General features: G+C 46.0%; 2 protein-coding genes across 2 annotated transcripts; one reads left to right on the forward strand and one right to left on the reverse strand.

Annotated features, from left to right (window-relative positions):
* Positions 1–145: 145 nt before the first annotated feature.
* On the reverse strand, positions 146–3,785 carry DMAC2L (distal membrane arm assembly component 2 like). Its single transcript, XM_014885881.2, has 4 exons — positions 3,408–3,785; positions 2,101–2,309; positions 1,144–1,315; positions 146–682 (listed from the first exon to the last, which is right to left on the reverse strand). The coding sequence occupies exons 1-4, from the start codon at positions 3,497–3,499 to the stop codon at positions 568–570; spliced, it is 588 nt and encodes a 195-aa protein (XP_014741367.2). The 5' UTR covers positions 3,500–3,785; the 3' UTR covers positions 146–567.
* L2HGDH (L-2-hydroxyglutarate dehydrogenase) lies at positions 3,731–16,898 on the forward strand. The gene is made up of 10 exons (XM_014885871.2): positions 3,731–3,860; positions 5,161–5,276; positions 6,564–6,715; positions 8,379–8,510; positions 9,081–9,243; positions 9,769–9,803; positions 11,375–11,542; positions 12,876–13,033; positions 13,908–14,039; positions 14,824–16,898. Exons 1-10 carry the CDS (start codon positions 3,784–3,786, stop codon positions 15,017–15,019), a joined length of 1,329 nt encoding a protein of 442 aa, XP_014741357.2. The 5' UTR covers positions 3,731–3,783; the 3' UTR covers positions 15,020–16,898.
* Positions 16,899–17,378: the final 480 nt, after the last annotated feature.

The following is a 17,378-nucleotide window of genomic DNA, read 5'->3' on the forward strand; positions in this document are numbered from 1 at the left end:
TCAGGAGGGATGAGGATGCAACTCCAGAGCTGCACAGAACTGCTGCAGTCCATGGCAGCACACAGCAAAAACCTGCTCAAGGCTGTGTCCAAGAGCTCAGTGCTCCTGCCTGCCTGCAGATCATTAAACCAGACAAAACTCCAAGTGTGAAGAACACAAAAAAGACCCAGAACCTCTTTTATTAAATCTGCACCCACCAACTGGGCAAGATTCTCCCAGGGGGAACAGCACCAACACCACACACATCTGATATCCCCCCCACTGCCACTTTGCTTCTGGGCAGTAAAATACTGAAAACTTCTACCTGAGGTATTCAGAGCTTCCTAGAAAAACAGCAAACAGAGGCCTACGTGCACAGGCCTGCTTTGGCTGTTGTTGATCCAGCACTGAGTTTAAGCTTAATAAAACTTAATTGCATGATTTCTTAAAAGGTCACATACACCTTTGAGGCTGGACTGGGAGAGCTGGGCTTACTTTCCATACTGGAAATACAGCTGTGCCTACAGCTTCGTGTGTGCAATGTAAGATAAATCCTAGAAATCACATCTCAGTTACATGCTGCTGTGTTTATTCCAAATCCAGCTCCAGCTCCAGGTTGGGCAGTGCCTGCTGAAGGACACGGAAGGTCGTTTCTTTCTCTCTGATCCCAGGAAGATCACTCAGATACAAATATTCTAGGTTCCTGTAAATATTTAAAAAGAAAATGGGTAATTACTATTAAATTGTTGACAGAGAAATTGGAGAAATTATTCTACTGCAGCTGTTTTGAGTATTTTAAATGGTGATTTATTCTACTAGAAGTTTGTTTCTGAAGTGGGTGTTTGGGGTTTTCAGCTGCAGTATCCAACTGCACCCCCATTATTGAGCACCCAGGTCTGTCCCAGACCCTGAGGCACAGAGGGTGACAGGGAGATGTGAGGTGGAGGAAGCACTAAAAGCTACAGGACACAGAGCTGCTGCAGGAGAGGGGTCAGCATCACAAGCCAAGCTGACCATTAATAATTTATCCTCGAGCCCAACCCAGCCACCCCACAGCCTTATAGGATTGAAACAGCCCTGAAACAGCCAGAGCCCAGCCCCTGCACCCAGCACAGTCCCACAGAGCCCCAGCAGGGCTGTGGGAGCTCTCAGTGCCTCACATACGTCAGTTTGTGGAGTGCAAGGATGCCTTTGTCTGTGACATTCCCACAGGAAATGATCTCCAGCTTCTGCAGGCTCTTCTGGAGGTTGCTGGTCTCGCTGAGCCTCTGCAGACACTCGTCCTGTATGTACATGCACTTCTCCAGCTTGATATCTGTAACGTGCTCCAGCCCATCTGCAAAGCCAAAAGGGAGGATTTGCTTCACAATTCCAGGACCAGCCTGTGCTGGTTGTTAAATTCTCAATTTAATAACTGCCCCTAAAACCACCCAGCAACACCTTCCTTTATATAACAGGGCTGTAACCACAATCAATCTCCAAAGTCCCTCTGTGGTACTTCAGATTTAGGAAAATCTCGGGGTTTGGATCATTTTGGTAAGATTTCAAGAGCTTTGAAATGGTCAAGTAACAAAAAACCTACACAATTTTGGGTAATAAACAGTGACTCTGACATAACAAAGTGCTAATGCCAGAAATTCGGGGTCCCTTGCTATGAAGAAATAAAACAGCCTGTTCCCATTTTGGTTTCTGTTATTTAAAGACCACCTGAAACACCTGTTAATCTCTTATTTTTAGGAGATTTAAGAGAGCATGCTTTTTATTTGTCTTTGAAGACATCACAAATGCCTGGAGAATGAGCAGAATTACGACTTCAAAGCCACCAAAATCATCCCTTGGTGAAGAAGAAAAATAATATTTACAGTGCTTTTTGCTATGAACTCATCGAAATTTGTGGTACTTCCTTAGTTCTACAGCCACTTCAGGTAAAAGCTGAAAGCTCCCAGTGTCTTTCCACTTCATACCACACCTCCAGCAAAACCTTCGGGACTGATAAATATTTGTAAAGGGGGAGAAAAACCCCAAATGATTCATCAGCATCTTACTGAGGAAGGAGAAAACAGCACCATTCTTTGACGTTAAAATGAAACCCATTAAGAACAATCTCCCTGTGTACATTACCCAGATAGTCAAATCCTCTGTACATGATGCAGGAGTCGGTGGCGTTGATGGCTTCGATCTTGTACTTGCCCCGGGGTCCCGTGGGGAGCCCATTGTAGTCCTGTTGCCACTTGGGCGAGCCCTGGTACCTGACCAGGGCCCCGCAGCGCAGCAGCCACTCCGAGGCCGCCCTGTCGGGACCCACGGCTCGGATCCGCTCGTGGTCCACCCTGCGTGACACACACAGCACCCACAGCCAGCGTGAAAAACCGGGGGCGCTCTCCAGGTAAGTTTTAAGAAGTTTGATAAAAGATAATAAGAGCATTCCGCCAAGAGCAGAGAACGCTTCGTTAAATGCATCAACCTGTTGCGTATTCATAGACCTTCATGCATTATTCAAAATCACGCCCCCCCCACCAACCTGTAAATGAACATTTTAAATTTTTTTTCCCTTGTGGTTCCTTCTTGTTGGCCCACTCCCTGATAACTGAGATCAATAAATCCTTTCCCTGGAGTTCTGGTGTTCCTCACCCCTGTCTTCATCCAAATAGGATAACCCAAGAATGTGAAAAATGTCCCGATTATCTTTTTACCATTCTTTGAGTTAGTTACATGAACAAAAGCTTTTTACATCCCCATGTTGTAGAAAAATATATTTATCACACTACTCTAAGTTAATAACATAACTAAAAGAAACGATATTCATACAGCAAAGTTTTCCAACATCATGCATACAGCAATCATCTTAATATTTGCAAAAAGTCAATAATATAATATGTACTTATAATAATAATGCTCCATAGCAAATACCTGGTTATGTGCACGGTCAGAGAAGGAAGGATGGGATTTACTGGAAATGGTTTGAGTAATTTTTGGATTGTGCAGTGCTTAGTCGTGAGTTTTTTTAACTTAAGTGGCAGATGCTTTTTTGGTAAAAAAAGAGTACAAATACAACTGGACTCAACTGTGTTTCCTTCCCTGTCTGTAAGGAAAAAAATCTGTGCTACCGGTTAAGGTGGAGACCAGGATTTAGGGATGGGATCCATGTGGGCAGCTTGTCTTGGCCATTCCCGGGAAGGGGCAGAGCACACACCTTCCTCTGCAAGGTCACAGCTTTGGGATGGGAGGCAGATACATAATGACCAACATTAGGATGGAAAGCAGATACGGAACGACCGCTTGCCAACAACCAACCTGCAATCTGGGGGGAAAGCGTTAAAGACAGAAAACGTTTTCTGCAGCATAGGGGCTTGGTTGTTCTTCTTTACAAACCGCGCAGAGAACTGAGGGATCTGATACTTAATTATAAACCAGCGACTCACTCTTACTTGTTGAACACAGCATTCAGCCATCCCCAGAAGGCTCTACAACCTCCCGGCGGCAGCGGCGGCTTCCTCAAGAGCGTCCCCAACGCCATCATCACCTTCTGGCAGGCGGCAGAGGCAAAAGGGCGATGTTGTTATTGGGATCGAGCAGCAGCGGGGGAGGCGGTGCCGCTGTCAGGGCCTGACCGGGGCTGCGATCCCGGCGGGGCCCGGGGCTGTCACCGCCCCCGGCGCCGAGCGGCCGAACCTTGCCCGGGGGCCGGAGCGGCGCTGAGCTTCCCAGCAGAGGAGGAGAGGGGAGGAGAAAAGAAGAGAAGAGGAGAGGAGGAGAAGGAGGAGAAGGAGAAGGGGAGGCCGCGGCGCTGCCTCCGCCCCCAAGATGGCGGCGGCGCTGAGGGGCCGCGCGGGCCCGGGCGGGGCCGGGGCGCTGTGGCGGCTCCAGAGCCGGCGGAGCAGGTGAGGCCGGGGCAGCGGGACGGGCCCGCCTCACACCCGCGCCTTCCCCTCACCCTGTCCCTTCCCCTGTCCTAGGCTCTAAGCTTAACCTTATGCCTGTCCCCTGTCCCTAGCTTTTCCCTCGCCCCTTCCCATCTCTTCTTACCTCTTCTCATTATTCCCCTATCCCTTTCCGTGCCATTTTTCCCTGTCCTTTTCCCCTTCCCCTATTCCTGTTTCCTATATCTTCTGTTTGCTATATCACCTTTCCCTATCCCCTTTTCTTCTCTCCTATATCCCCTATATTCTCTATAGCCACTTCCCCTATATCCTTTATCTTCTATCCCTATCCTTTTCCCCCTTGACATTATTAATCATCTCTATCCCCTTTCCTCTACTCCATTTTCCTCTCCTCTATATCCCCTTTATTCCTTATATCCCCTTCCTTTATATCCCCTTTTCCTATCCTTTTCCCCATTCCCCTATTCCTGTCCCTTCTATTCCTCCCATCCCCTATCTCTACCCTTTTCCTTTTTCCCTATTCCTGTTTCCTATATCTTCTGTTTGTTATATCACCTTTCCCTATTCCATTTTCCTCTCTCCTTTATCCCCTATATTGTCTATAGCCACTTCCCCTATATCCTTTATCTGCTATCCCTACCTTTTTTCCCTTTTGACATTATAATATCCACTTTCTTCTCCTCTCCCCTATATCCCCTTTATTCCTTATATCCCCTTTCCCGATCCTTTTCCCCCTTGCCCTATTCCTGTCCTTTCTATTCCTCACATCCCCTATCTCTACCCTTTTCTTTTTTTCCCATTCCTGTTTCCTATATCTTCTGTTTGTTATATCACCTTTCCCTATCCTCTTTTTCTCTCTCCCCTATATTCTCTATAGCCACTTCCCCTATATCCTTTATCTGCTATCCCTACCTTTTTTCCCTTTGACATTATAATATCCACTTTCTTCTCCTCTCCCCTATATCCCCGTTATTCCTTATATCCCCTTCCTTTATATCCCCTTTCCCTATCCTTTTCCCCCTTGCCCTATTCCCGTCCCCCCTATTCCTCACATCCCCTATCCCTGCTCTTTTCCACCTTGCCCTATTCTGTTCCCTCTATTCCCCTCTATCCCCTATCCCTGCCCTTTTCCCCTTGCCCTATTCCTGTCCTTTCTATTCCTCACATCCCCTATTCCTCACATCCCCTATTCCTGTCCCTTCTGTTCCTCCCATCCCCTATCCCTGCCCTTTTCCCCTTGCCCTATTCCTGTCCCTCTGGGGCAGTGCTGATGGCCGTGTCGCTGTCCTTGTCCCCGCAGCTCGTTCGACGTGGCCGTGGTGGGTGCGGGGATCGTGGGGCTGGCCGCAGCCCGGGAGCTCATCCAGCGCCATCCCTCGCTGGCCTTGGCCGTGCTGGAGAAGGAGCAGGAGCCGGGTACGGAGCGGGACAGGGACCGGCAGGAGGCTGTGCCCAAGGACACACAGCCACGATTCCATGGATGTGTGTGCAGGGATCAGCTTTGGTAGCTGTGGGAGAGCACCCGCCTTTGTTGTTGGAGTGGGAAGTGTTCCAGGCCGGGTTGGACGGGGCTTGGAGCAGCCTGGGATAGTGGAGGGTGTCCCTGCTCATGGAACGAGGTGATCTGCAAAGTCCCTTCCATCCCAAACCATCCTGGGATTCTGGGGAGACTCTCCCCTAACAGGGAATTTCTTCCACCCTTTTCCCAAGGACGTGTCCTTCAGAAGAGAAGCAGAGCTGTCATCGATCTGTGCTTTGCTGCTGGGACTTCACATAGGGAGTTCTAAGTCAAAAAGTCCTGAGCGTTGCTGCTGTGCTGTGTACAAACTGCAAGGTGACTGCTGGGGCTCCAGCAGCACAGGAATGCACGAGAGAGGACAAGGAGGGGGGAATAACCAGGATAAGGAGAAGTGCAGGTTGTGGAGGGGCACAGGCAGGTCTTGCATGGAGCTGGGAGATTCCTAAGGGACACACAGCAGTGATTAACTCCACACAGGACTTGTGAGCCCAAAATCTTGTCTTAAATAGCTCCATCAACCGGGCTATAAATTGTTCTTGAGATGCTCCATGAATGATAAAAAATGACTTTTTATCCCCAAGACACACACAAAGTTCTTAACAGCTGTGTGAGTGCCAAGCAAAAATGACCTTTGGACAACCACAGGTTAAGAGGGAGAAGAACCTGACCAAATTACTTCAGTAAAAATGTTTGTGGCATTTTTCACCTCTATTTTATCTATTTGTAAAGAGGAAATAGCAACCTAATCCAGTTCACAAGTACTCAGAATCCTCCCTGCTAGCATGTCCAAAGGAATTGTGGTTTGCTCAGATACTATGTTAGATGAGGCTTTAAGAGATGTGTCTCACTGTAAAAATTGGATTTTAAAAAAATAATTTTAGCCTGTAAAACATTTTGATTGATTGGCTTGTTCTTGAGAGAAAAACTTGTAGTTTTAGGGTTTTTTTCCTCGTTGATCCAACACAATGCAGGCTGTGATGGATTATCATTAACCAGGGCTGGCTGTGTCAGTGTTTCTCTAACCTTTTGAGGCCAGGGGAGGAATTAATTGTGCAGTTCTCTCACTTGATCATCTCTCATAATTGTGATTTAAGGCAGGACCTCAATTAACTCATTTTTCTGTCAGCTGAAGTGATTAAGTGGGAAGAAATGTTTTCTAACAATGTGTTTTTCTTTCTCTTTAGCCCATCACCAGAGTGGACACAACAGTGGTGTGATCCACAGTGGGATTTACTACACCCCTGGCTCCCTGAAGGCCAAGCTGTGTGTGCAGGGGGCAGCTCTCTGCTACAAATACTGTGACCAGAAGGGAATTCCCTACAAACAGTGTGGGAAGGTACAGGAATTCCTGGGATTCCCTGCTTTACCCTTGCAAACTGCAGCTGTGTGATGTGTGTTACAGCACATGGCATAGGCCTGCTCCTGGATTTTCTCCACCCTCTTCAGGCTGCACATAATTTTATACATAAATGTGTATAATGCACATAATCCCCTCCTGCCCCCAAATCATCTCTTCCTGCTGATGAAGAGAACCTGAGAGAAGGTTTTTCATGATTCTCCCCACCCTGCCTTCATGCTCTGAACCATTTTTAATTCAATGTGTCTTTGGTGCAAGGTGAGAACCAGGACTGGCAGAGCATTCCAGGTGGGATCAGACTCAGTGAAACAGAATTCTGTATCCATTTCCCAGTTGTTCCTAACACTCAGTTCAGGTTTTTGGGCATTGAGATGCTGTTTCCACGGGGCTCTCTATCCTAACCCCACGGTTTTGTCCCTGAGGGATAAATTTGAATTCCATGGTTTTTCTCAGAGCTGTGCCTGCTCCGTGCTCCCTCTGCTGCCACGCTGGGCACAGGGTGGCACTGTGGGTCTGTGCAGCCACACACCTGAGGGGACAGCCTGCTGCCACCTCGGAGCTCCTGTCCTGAACGTGTCAGCTGGAGCCTGGCTGATGCTGAATTTGTGTATTTTGTACCAACAAGAGGGTGGCAGCAGGGACAGGGCAGTGCCTGGAGAATCCCTGAGGGAGCTGGGAAGGGGCTCAGCCTGGAGAAAAGGAGGCTCAGGGGGGCCCTTGTGGCTCTGCACAACTCCCTGACAGGAGGGGACAGCCGGGGGGATTTGGGATCTGCTCCCAGGGAACAGGGACAGGAGGGAACAAGCTCAAGTTGCACCACAAAACTTTAGGTTTGTTATTGGGGAAAATTCCTTCCTGGAAAGGTGTGTCCAGCCCTGGCACAGCTGCCCAGGGCAGTGGTGGAGTCCCCATCCCTACGGGGATTTAAACACCCTGAGGATGTGACACTTGGGGACACGGGGCAGTGGTGGCCTTGGCAGTGCTGAGGGATCAGTTGGGCTCTTCGAGAGCTTTTCCAACCTCAACAATTCCATTATTCCATAATTCCCTGGAATGAACATTCCAGGGAAGATAATGGTAAAACTTCACAAGCTTTCCCTAAAGCAGCCCCAGGTTTGGAGAGCTTCACCTGTGAGGTGCCAGAGCTGAGCTGGTCCTGGAAGGAAGGATCATGGTCTGTGCAAACCTGGCACAGGTCATTCACAGCCTGGATTTGTCTCCTGTGATGGCTGTGAGCAGACTCAGTTCCACTCAGACCATGTCAGAACACGTCCTCACTCTCTTATCGAGGCTCTTTGAGGTTTGTGCACCTTGGGTTGAGTTCAGTTTTACTTTTGAGAGCATCCCAGTGGTTCTTTAAATTCATATTCTCTTCTTTCACATGCAGACTGGCAGTCTCAGGGTGCTTCTGGCACATGTTATCAATTGCTGGTAACTCAAATGACAGTTTAGCATTTATTTTTAAATTCTCTATGATGTATTAGTGCTTCCTCAACAACAGAATTTTGTGCAATTTGATGGCACCATCCCTTTTTCACCCCCTGGATTCATTGTTCACTCATTCACTACTGCTTGAGCTTGATGCCAGACCTGCCCTGGCTCTGTTTTGCTCACTGCTGTGCCTTTTTTTCCTCTCCCAAAGCTGATTGTGGCCGTGGAACAGGATGAAATTCCAAGGCTCAAAGCTCTGTATGAGAGGGGGCTGCAGAACAACGTCCCAGGGCTGAAACTCATTGGAGCCAAGGAAATCCAGGAGAAGGAGCCCTTCTGCAGGGTAAGGGGTTACCACACTTCTAATTAGCTCCTAAGAGCTGTTTCTCAGCTGAAAACATCATTTAATTCAACACAAATATTTTTCTGGCCTAGAGGTTCAAATTCAGTAGAGCCTGAAGATTCCTTTCCATCCATGAAAGTGGATTTGGATCAAGCCAATTTCAGTGAAGTTGGTGTGGTTGTTCTGTAGCATTTCTCAGCCTGTTTATTTTCCCAGCAGGAGGAGTGTGTGGAGTTTATGGAGCACAGATTTGTTATTGATTAGTCTGCCTTTGTTTGAAAGGAAAACCTGGGTATGAATTCCCTGTGCTGTTTCATCTGGCAGCTTGCTCTGGTGTAGCTGTGTGACTTAGGAGTGGTTGTAGGTACAGACAGATTTTTCTGGAAGAGAATTTTTTTAAATCTTTTGATTTTCCCTGTCAACATTTTGGATCTGCTGCCTAAAACATCCTTTGAGTGTTCAGACCCAGCTGAGCACAGGGGGAGGCAGCAGCACTCCCTCCTCATGGCAGTGCAGATATTCCAGATGAAATATTCCAACCTTCACTCTGTGCCTTTAAAACCCTTGCAGGGACTGATGGCCCTTGATTCTCCCTACACTGGAATTGTGGATTACAAACAAGTGGCCCAGTCCTATGCCAGAGACTTCCAGGAAGCAGGTGGGACAATCTTGACTGATTTTGAAGTCACTAACATGGAGATGGCCAAAGAAAGTTCACCAGAAAGTGAAGATGGTAAGGCTGAGGTTTTTTTACCCTCCATTTACTACAAAGTTTTTGTTCAAAACACAATTGTTTTAACTGAAATGACACTTCTGAATTTTTGTGTCTCCTAGGGATCAGAAAAAATGCAAAATTATCTTACTCATTTGGGGTTTTTTTTGCAGGCAGGTCACCCTTCAGCTGAAACATTTAAAAATGATGGAAGAAAGTGAGAATAAAATGGAGAAATAAAGTTGCTCTCTCCTCTTAAAATCAGATTTATCTGAATCTTGCATGTTTATTCTTGTGATAGTGATTTTCCTTATGCTGAAGGCAGATTGCATCTGTGCTAGCAATAGGGGGAAGAATAAAAACCCTATTAATTAATTAATTAATAAATACAGTCATGTCCAACAACATTAATTATGACAACAGTAGTTGTTCCATAGCTTGGAAGAGATTCCAGAGAAAAAATTCCTTCCTGGTGACAAACTGCTTGTTCTGTCAGTTCTCTGTTACTTTTCTAGTAATTCCTTCTCTTGTCTAATTCCATTTCAGGGCTGAAATACCCAGTCATTGTTAGGAACAAAAAGGTAAGGGTGAAAAAGAAGTTTTAATTCCTTCCAGGAAGCTGCTTCTCCTTTACTTAAGATGTTTTTTTTTTTTTTTCTGGTGGATTAATCATCTCCATAATAAAAAAAGGTTAAAAAGCTGCTGTTCAGCAACTTAACCAGTTTGATAAAACAACTGCAATCAGTTCTTAACAATGAGGATGTTCAGATGAATAAATAAGAATAATGATGTAAAATGATAAACTGTAACTTTGTGCTGCCTAATGTTTAACATCCCTTATCTGCTTTATTTGCACAATCTGATGCTTGTGTTTCCAAGAACTCCTTTATGACTTGTTCATTTGGTGACAAAAACCAGTTTTCATGTTTACTTTTGGGCTCTGGCATCCATGGAATGATAAGGAGGCTTTTAGCATCATTTTATTATCATTTAATCATCAGAAGTGCTTCAATAAAACAGGTGCATGACAGGTGCTGTTCCTGCAAGTCAGGAACTGTAATTGTCACCCCTTCACCTTCAGGAGGGAATATCTGCACCAAAAACAACCTCACAATCCCTCTGGTAGTTTTAATATTTAGTTCTGCTTCTTTTTTTTTTTCTTCTATTTTTTGCTCTTTCAATAAAAAGTAGCTCCCAAAATCTGTTAAGATTTTTCTACCAAATACTGGTATTTTTTTCATGCAACCTTTTTTCGGTTGAAGAAAAAAAAACATAATATTTAAAAACAGCTACTGTACTAAATAAATAGATAATAGTTATTTGTTTGTTTGTTTAAATGGTAAAGTGTTTAATATTTAGCAGCTCTCCCTACCTGAGTGCTGTCAATTTGTGTTGCTGCTCCCACTCAGTGGGGTCAAATCAGTGAACAGCCTTATTTAACTTAATTAAATAAATGGCTGTTTGTAAATGTGGTAACTGCACCCTTAAACATCCTCATTAGTGGCTGGTCTTCATTTCCTTCTGTCTTCACTCAGAGTCAGGATTTAAAACACAAAGGAGACAAATTTCTCGTGTTTGGGCTTGGTTGTTTATTAAATCTTATCTAAAGTACAGAGAGTTCTGTAACACTCATAGATTCCAGCTAAAAGTGAGCAGAATGGAGATGGATCCAGCTGGTTACAAGGTTTTTTAAAGCTAAACAGTCCAATAGAGAATTAACACCGATATTATTGATACTTTTGATCTAATAACCAAACTCCTGTGACCTGCAGTGCAGCACTGACTGTCCAACGAAAAATACCTGAAATCATGGAGAAAGGAGATAAAATAAGACACCACCCAAAATCCTCCATCTTGTCCCATATCTTTTACTATATTCTAAAACCCCAAATTCCAAACCCTTCACCGTGTGCAATCACACACTTCTATTTAACTCCACACCCACGATTTTAATTTCATAATTCAAATTTGGAGCCTTGTCCAAGGGCTCAGCTCCAAAGCAGTGTTCTGCAGGGGCTCAGTGCCTGACAGCACAGAAAGCTTAAAAACCCCCATTTTTCTGGGTTGGGTTATTTCTGTGTGGTTTTTTTTTTTTCAAGCAGAAACATTGAATTTCAATGTATTTTTTTTTATTTTTTTTTGTCCCCCGCAGGGTGAGGAGCTCTCCTGCGGGCACATCGTCACCTGTGCGGGGCTTCACTCCGACCGCCTGTCCCGGATCAGCGGCTGCAGCCCCGAGCCCCGCATCGTCCCCTTCCGGGGGGATTATTTGGTGCTAAAACCAGAAAAATCTTACTTGGTGAAAGGAAATATTTATCCAGTACGTACCCCCATTGGTTTGTGTGTCACGGTGTCCTCTAAGAGCTGCTAAAAATGCAAAAAAAAAAAGGAAAAATCTGGTGGTTGTTTCTGTCAGTGCCGCACACACGTGCATGGAGACTCGGTTTGTGACAGGACACCTTGGATTTTGTGAATTTTTCAGGAAAACATGGAAGTACCACGTGGGAAGTTATTGCCAGTTGTTTTGTTTTGTTTGTGGTTTTAGGTTTTTTTTTGTTTCTTTTAATAGAGAAAAGATGGAGTATCACATTGCCACATGTCCAGAGAAGTCTAAATTATTTCTGTATGTCCTAAAATAAATCTCTAGGCAGGATTCAGAAGTCAGGGAGAGATAACAGTAAATTATTCTTTATTCTTTATTATTTAAATAATTATAACAGTCCTGTTTAATCTCTTTATTGATAATAAAATAAAGGACAAAGGGGTTGACTGTACCCTCAGGAAATTCACAGATGACACTGGAGGTGTTTCCCAACCTAAATTATTCTGGGATTCTGTGATGAATTACTGATGAAAGGTTTAATCTTTTGTGCTAATACCCAACACTCAGATTTAGGTATTTTCCTCTCAACCTTATTTTTGAATTTGCTGATTTTTGTCATAAAAAATAGATGTGGGAGAAAAAGGGACAACCTTTCTACCACCTAATACAGACAAATGATGGGATGAAGAGGAGCAATTCCAGACAGAAAATGTAGTTACAGAGCAAGTGGAGAGAATTCCTAGGCAGCATTTTAGCTAATTCTGTACATTTAAATACTGATTTTCTGAATATGAGATTAACTTTGCCTGCTAAACTCTGGATTTTTGGGAAAATTGGAGTGCTGGGCATTGCTGTTTGTCTGATCTCACCTGGGAATGATTCAGGATCCTCTCTTGGAATGGGAGGGAGAAAGTGGAACAAAAAAAGAACATGCAGATATTTATTACTAGCATTAACCAGGCCTGCTAATTTCAGGCTGTTTTTTACATACCAGTGAGGGTTTCCTAATATTTTGTATTCTATTTTATTGCAGTATAATTACTCCTGGTGAATAACATCAGGGTGTCATGGTTTATATCCTGAGATATCATGTGGACTTTTTTTTTCCTGTTATTTGTTTTCCTTTCCCCTAAAATTCAGCTTTACCTGGCCCTGCTCTGTTCTCCAGTGTTTTAATTAATGCCACAACTGCACAAAGAACAAGCAGCAAAACCAGCTCAGAGCCAATTCTGAGCTTCTGTGCCTCAGAGTTTTGTTGCTGTGGTTGGCAATAAAATGGCAAATTTGCTGTTTGTAACAGCTCTGATCACTCCTGTGTGTCCCATTCCAGGTTCCCAACCCTCGTTTCCCATTCCTGGGATTCCATTTCACTCCCAGGATGGATGGCAGTATCTGGCTGGGCCCTAATGCAGTGCTGGCCTTTAAGAGAGAGGGCTACAAACTCTTGGACTTCAGCCCTGGAGACTTTTTAGATGCTGTAACCTACAGGTAATGCCTTGTATTTGTGTCTGCTGGGTGCTCTTGTTGAAATGTGAGCCATGGCAGCCACTTCCTGCCCAAAATCCTGCTTTTCCCACACTTTTGGTGTGTTTAAAGACAGTTGTGCTGAGAAGGGTGGACTTCTCCAAGACATTTGGCTTCTCTTGGCCTCATATTTGAATTTTCTACCAGGACATGTCTCAGCCAGTCTGGGAATGTGGCTGCTCATTGGAAGGTGCTGGTGGAGCTGTTCCAGGGTTGGTTTTGGTCCAGTGCACTGTGATAACTTCATCAACTTAGCCAGCATCATGAAATACCTGGAGAGGGTGCTGGGAGGAGAGAAAGGCTGGGAGAGCTGGGAATGTTCACCTGGAGAGCAGAAGGATCCAGGGAGAGCTCAGAGGGAGAGGGACTGGGGACAAGGGATGGAGGGACAGGACACAGGGAATGGCTCCCACTGCCATTGGATGGGATATTGGGAATTGGGAATTCCTGGCTGTGAGAGTGGGGAGGGACTGGAACAGAATTTCCAGAGAAGCTGTGGCTGCCCCTGGATCCCTGGGAGTGCCCCAGGCCAGGTTGGACATTGGGGTTTGGAGCAGCCTGGGACAGTGGAAGGTGTCCCTGCCCAAGTTGCTCCATGGCCTGGAACTCTTCCAGGACTGGAATTCAGAATTAATTCAGTGCCACAGCTCTGTGAACAACGTTTGTTGAAGCAGAGAAGAGCAAACATGTATTTCTCCAATAAAAAGCATTATGTGATTCCTGATTTTGGGAATGGGAACTTGTACCCTGCAGTTGCATTTGCTGCCTGTTTCAGCAGCTGCAGCTGGTGCATTTTGAGGCAGATTTTCCCTCACTGCAGTTGTTTCTGTCCCTGCAGTGGGCTCTGGAAGCTGGTGCTGAAGAATGTGTCCTATGGCCTGGGGGAGCTGTACAGAGCCTTTTCCCTCAGTGCCCAGGTGAGGCAGCTGCAGAAGTTCATCCCTGAGGTCACCACCAATGATGTTCTCAGGTAAAAGAAACTTCTCCTGGTTGGGAAATCTTGTATTTGAGTAGCAGAAAACGTGGCAGGGGTTTAGTCCCTTCCTCCACCAAAATATGAATCCAAAGCGTGGAGCTGCCCTCCAGCTTGGGGCTCCCAGCACAGGAGGGAGCTGGAGCTGGTGGAACCAATCCTGGATGATCACAGGGATGGAGCAGCTCTGCTGGGAGGAAAAGCTGAGAATTTTTGGGATTGTTCAGCCTGGAAAGGAGAAGCTTTGGGGTGAGCTCACTGTGGCCTTGCAGTACTTGAAGAGAACTCACAGAAAGATGGAGAGGGACAATTTACAGAGCCTTGGAGTGGCAGGACAAAGGGGGAATGGCCTCAGACTGACAGAGGAGGGCTAGATGGGATATTGGGAAGAAATTCCTGGCTGTGAGGGTGGAGAGGCCCTGGCAGAGCTTTCCCAGAGCAGCTGTGGCTGCCCCTGGATCCCTGGCAGTGCCCAAGGCCAGGTTGGACACTGGGGTTTGGAGCAGCCTGGGACAGTGGGAGGTGTCCCTGCCATGGAGTGGGATGGGCTTTAAGGTCAGAGATTGGACTTGATGGTCTGGGAGGTCTTTTCCAACCTCAGTGATCCCATGACTGCCAGATACCCCCACTCTGCCTCCTGAGTGTTAAACCTCCCCCAAAATGCTTTGTCTCCCCTCTCTGCCCTCCTCGCTGTCTCCCTGGACCCCTTCTCACAGGAATTGAATTCCTGACTCGGGACAGCATTGTCCTCCTGCTGCTGAGCTCCTCCTTGTTTTTACAGGGGTCCCTCTGGAGTGAGAGCCCAGGCTCTGGACAGCGAGGGGAACTTGGTGGATGATTTTGTGTTTGACGGAGGCACGGGGGAGGTGGGCAGCAGGATCCTGCACGTCAGGAACGCTCCTTCCCCCGCCGCCACCTCCTCCCTGGCCATCGCCCGCGCCATCGCCGACGAGGCCGAGCGGCGCTTCCAGCTCTGAACCCTGCCAGGAATTCAGGACACAGAGCCACCAGGCAGCACGGCTGGGCAGTGCCCGAGCTGCCTGGGCAGCGTTCAGTGCCCACACAACTCCTCAAGCATCACGGCGTGGTGTGGCAGGGGAGGTTTGGCAGCCGTGGGAGGGTGTCCAGCCCCAGGCAGAGCCTCCGTGCTGGATTCTCCACGTGGATTTCCCCACGCCCGTGCTCACAACGTTGCCTCCTCAGAGAAGAGCCACGGGGCGTGGGGTGGCTCTGGGTGTGCTCTGATTGCATTTCAGTCGGAGTCTGCAGTCCTCTAGATTACACGGGAGTAATGGAATAGAAGGATAAGCCCTGCTTAAGGGCCCTGCTGATACGGAATTAAAGGCTTGATCAGAGATTGAGAACAATATTCAGAGCCTTCGACGTGAATGTAGAATATTTCACAGAAAAATAAGCTTAAAGAGGATTACCAAACCCAAGTCAATTTAGATCTGCAATTCAGATACTCTGTCTGATCACTGTCTGTATTTTTGATGGAGCAGAAATGAAAATATGGATACAAACAATCACTTTTCATTTAATTTACAGCTGGGAAATCATCGTTGATCAGAATCTTCATCAGTGGCTTTGGGTTTCTTCCAACCTTTAAATGCTGGTAATGCAAAAGGAGCTGATCTTTGTCCAGCCAGTTGAGCAATCCAGGGAAAATGGTCTTTGGAACAGGAAATGTGAAGGGAGGGAAGCTCCAGAAACCTGCCTTGAGTCATGTTTGGTATTGCTTCCCTTGGAGCAAGAGCAGGGATGAGTCAGGAAGGTTTTCCCATTTCCCCTGAGCACAGGGGGAGCTCAGCCAGTGCTGGTGGCTCCTCTGAACTCCATGGATAGCAGTTTTTATCAGAGATAAACCTGCAGGAGTCTGTGTGGAGAGAGATGTGGAATAAATTCAGTGTTGAGCTGAGGATCTGGGAGCGTTCTGCAGAATTGCTGTAAAGCAGAATTTTGTGGCCTCAGGGCCAAAGTATTGAGGATTTTATAGCAGAGGCTCACAGGATGTTGGGTAACACAGATAACTGTGGGGAGTTTGTACCAGAAAATTGAACATTAATTTTTCCTTTAAAAGTCGTTTTCTGAGCTCCTCTGATGGGAATGGGTTAGTACAGGAGGGCAGCTGTGAGGCTGATTTTACTGTACAGATTGGAGACACTTTTTGAGGGGGGAAAAAAAGAGCTTAACTTGCCCTTTTTTGAAATTTTTATTTCTCCTTATTTTTTCTAATAGTAAAATCTACTTTACCAGCAAACCGACTGCTGGAAATGCAAATAACAACCCTTTCAGAGCAAAGTTTTGGTCACTTTAGGCAGAGATTCAGCTGTTCCAAATCTTCCAGTGCCACAGGGCTGTGTAAAACTTCCCACAGTGGAACAATCCTGTCTTCCCTCCCTGCCAGAAGTGTTGCCTATCAACAGTAAATCCTACAAAAGGATTGCAAAAGCCACTTCCTCCCACACGGGGTGTGGCCCTGACATGTATTAACAGAATAAAGAACATTAAAATGCAGACAGAGACCAGGGGGAGTCCTAAATCAGCATTTCCCTGTGCTGCCTGCTGTGCTTTTTCCTCTCAGGTGATGATTGTTTGGGGGTAAAGTTTATTTGAAACTTGAATTATGAACCTTGATGTAGCATTCTGTGAAACAGAAATCTTTTTCAGAGATAAAGAGTTTTACACTTTTGTTATAAAAATAAGCTCAGAGATTATGATATCAGGGTTTCAGGCATCAATTTTGCTGCTCACAAAGTGTGAAAATGTATGAATTTATTTTCCAAATGAGCCTCACTTTGATGATTTCATAAATGTGCCTTTTATGATTAAAACAATGTGGTGGGGTTTTGTTAATGCTGTCAAGTCTGTGTATTACTCCTGACTCAGAGACAAGTTTCACTGGAATTTGCTAATTCTCAGCTGAATTAGGCAGGATATCACTCTGTATAACAGGAATTACTTCAGGTGGGGGACACATGACCAAACTTGTCTTCCTGAATTATCTTATCTCAGCTTCTCACACCTCACAGCTTCTCCTCACTCGCCAGGACTGCTCTTAAGGCTGATCTGGGCTTGTTGTGACAGGTGGGATGAGAATTCCTGAAACTCTGAATAAATGGACCCAACACAATTTGTTCCCCACGAGTGTTGCAGAATCGTAGAACCCCAGACTGGTTTGGGTTGGAAAGGACCTTAAATCTCATCCCATTCCCACCTTCCAGGCTGCTCCAAGCCCTGGCCTTGGACACTCACAGGGAACAATTCCTTCCCAATATCCCACCTAAACCAGCAAGGTCAGTCCTAAACTCTAAAAGGAGTAGGAACTGTGGCTCT

The sequence above is a fragment of the Sturnus vulgaris genome, chromosome 6 (assembly GCF_052056855.1).
Source record: "Sturnus vulgaris isolate bStuVul1 chromosome 6, bStuVul1.hap1, whole genome shotgun sequence".
Classification (NCBI taxonomy): Eukaryota; Metazoa; Chordata; class Aves; order Passeriformes; family Sturnidae; genus Sturnus; species Sturnus vulgaris.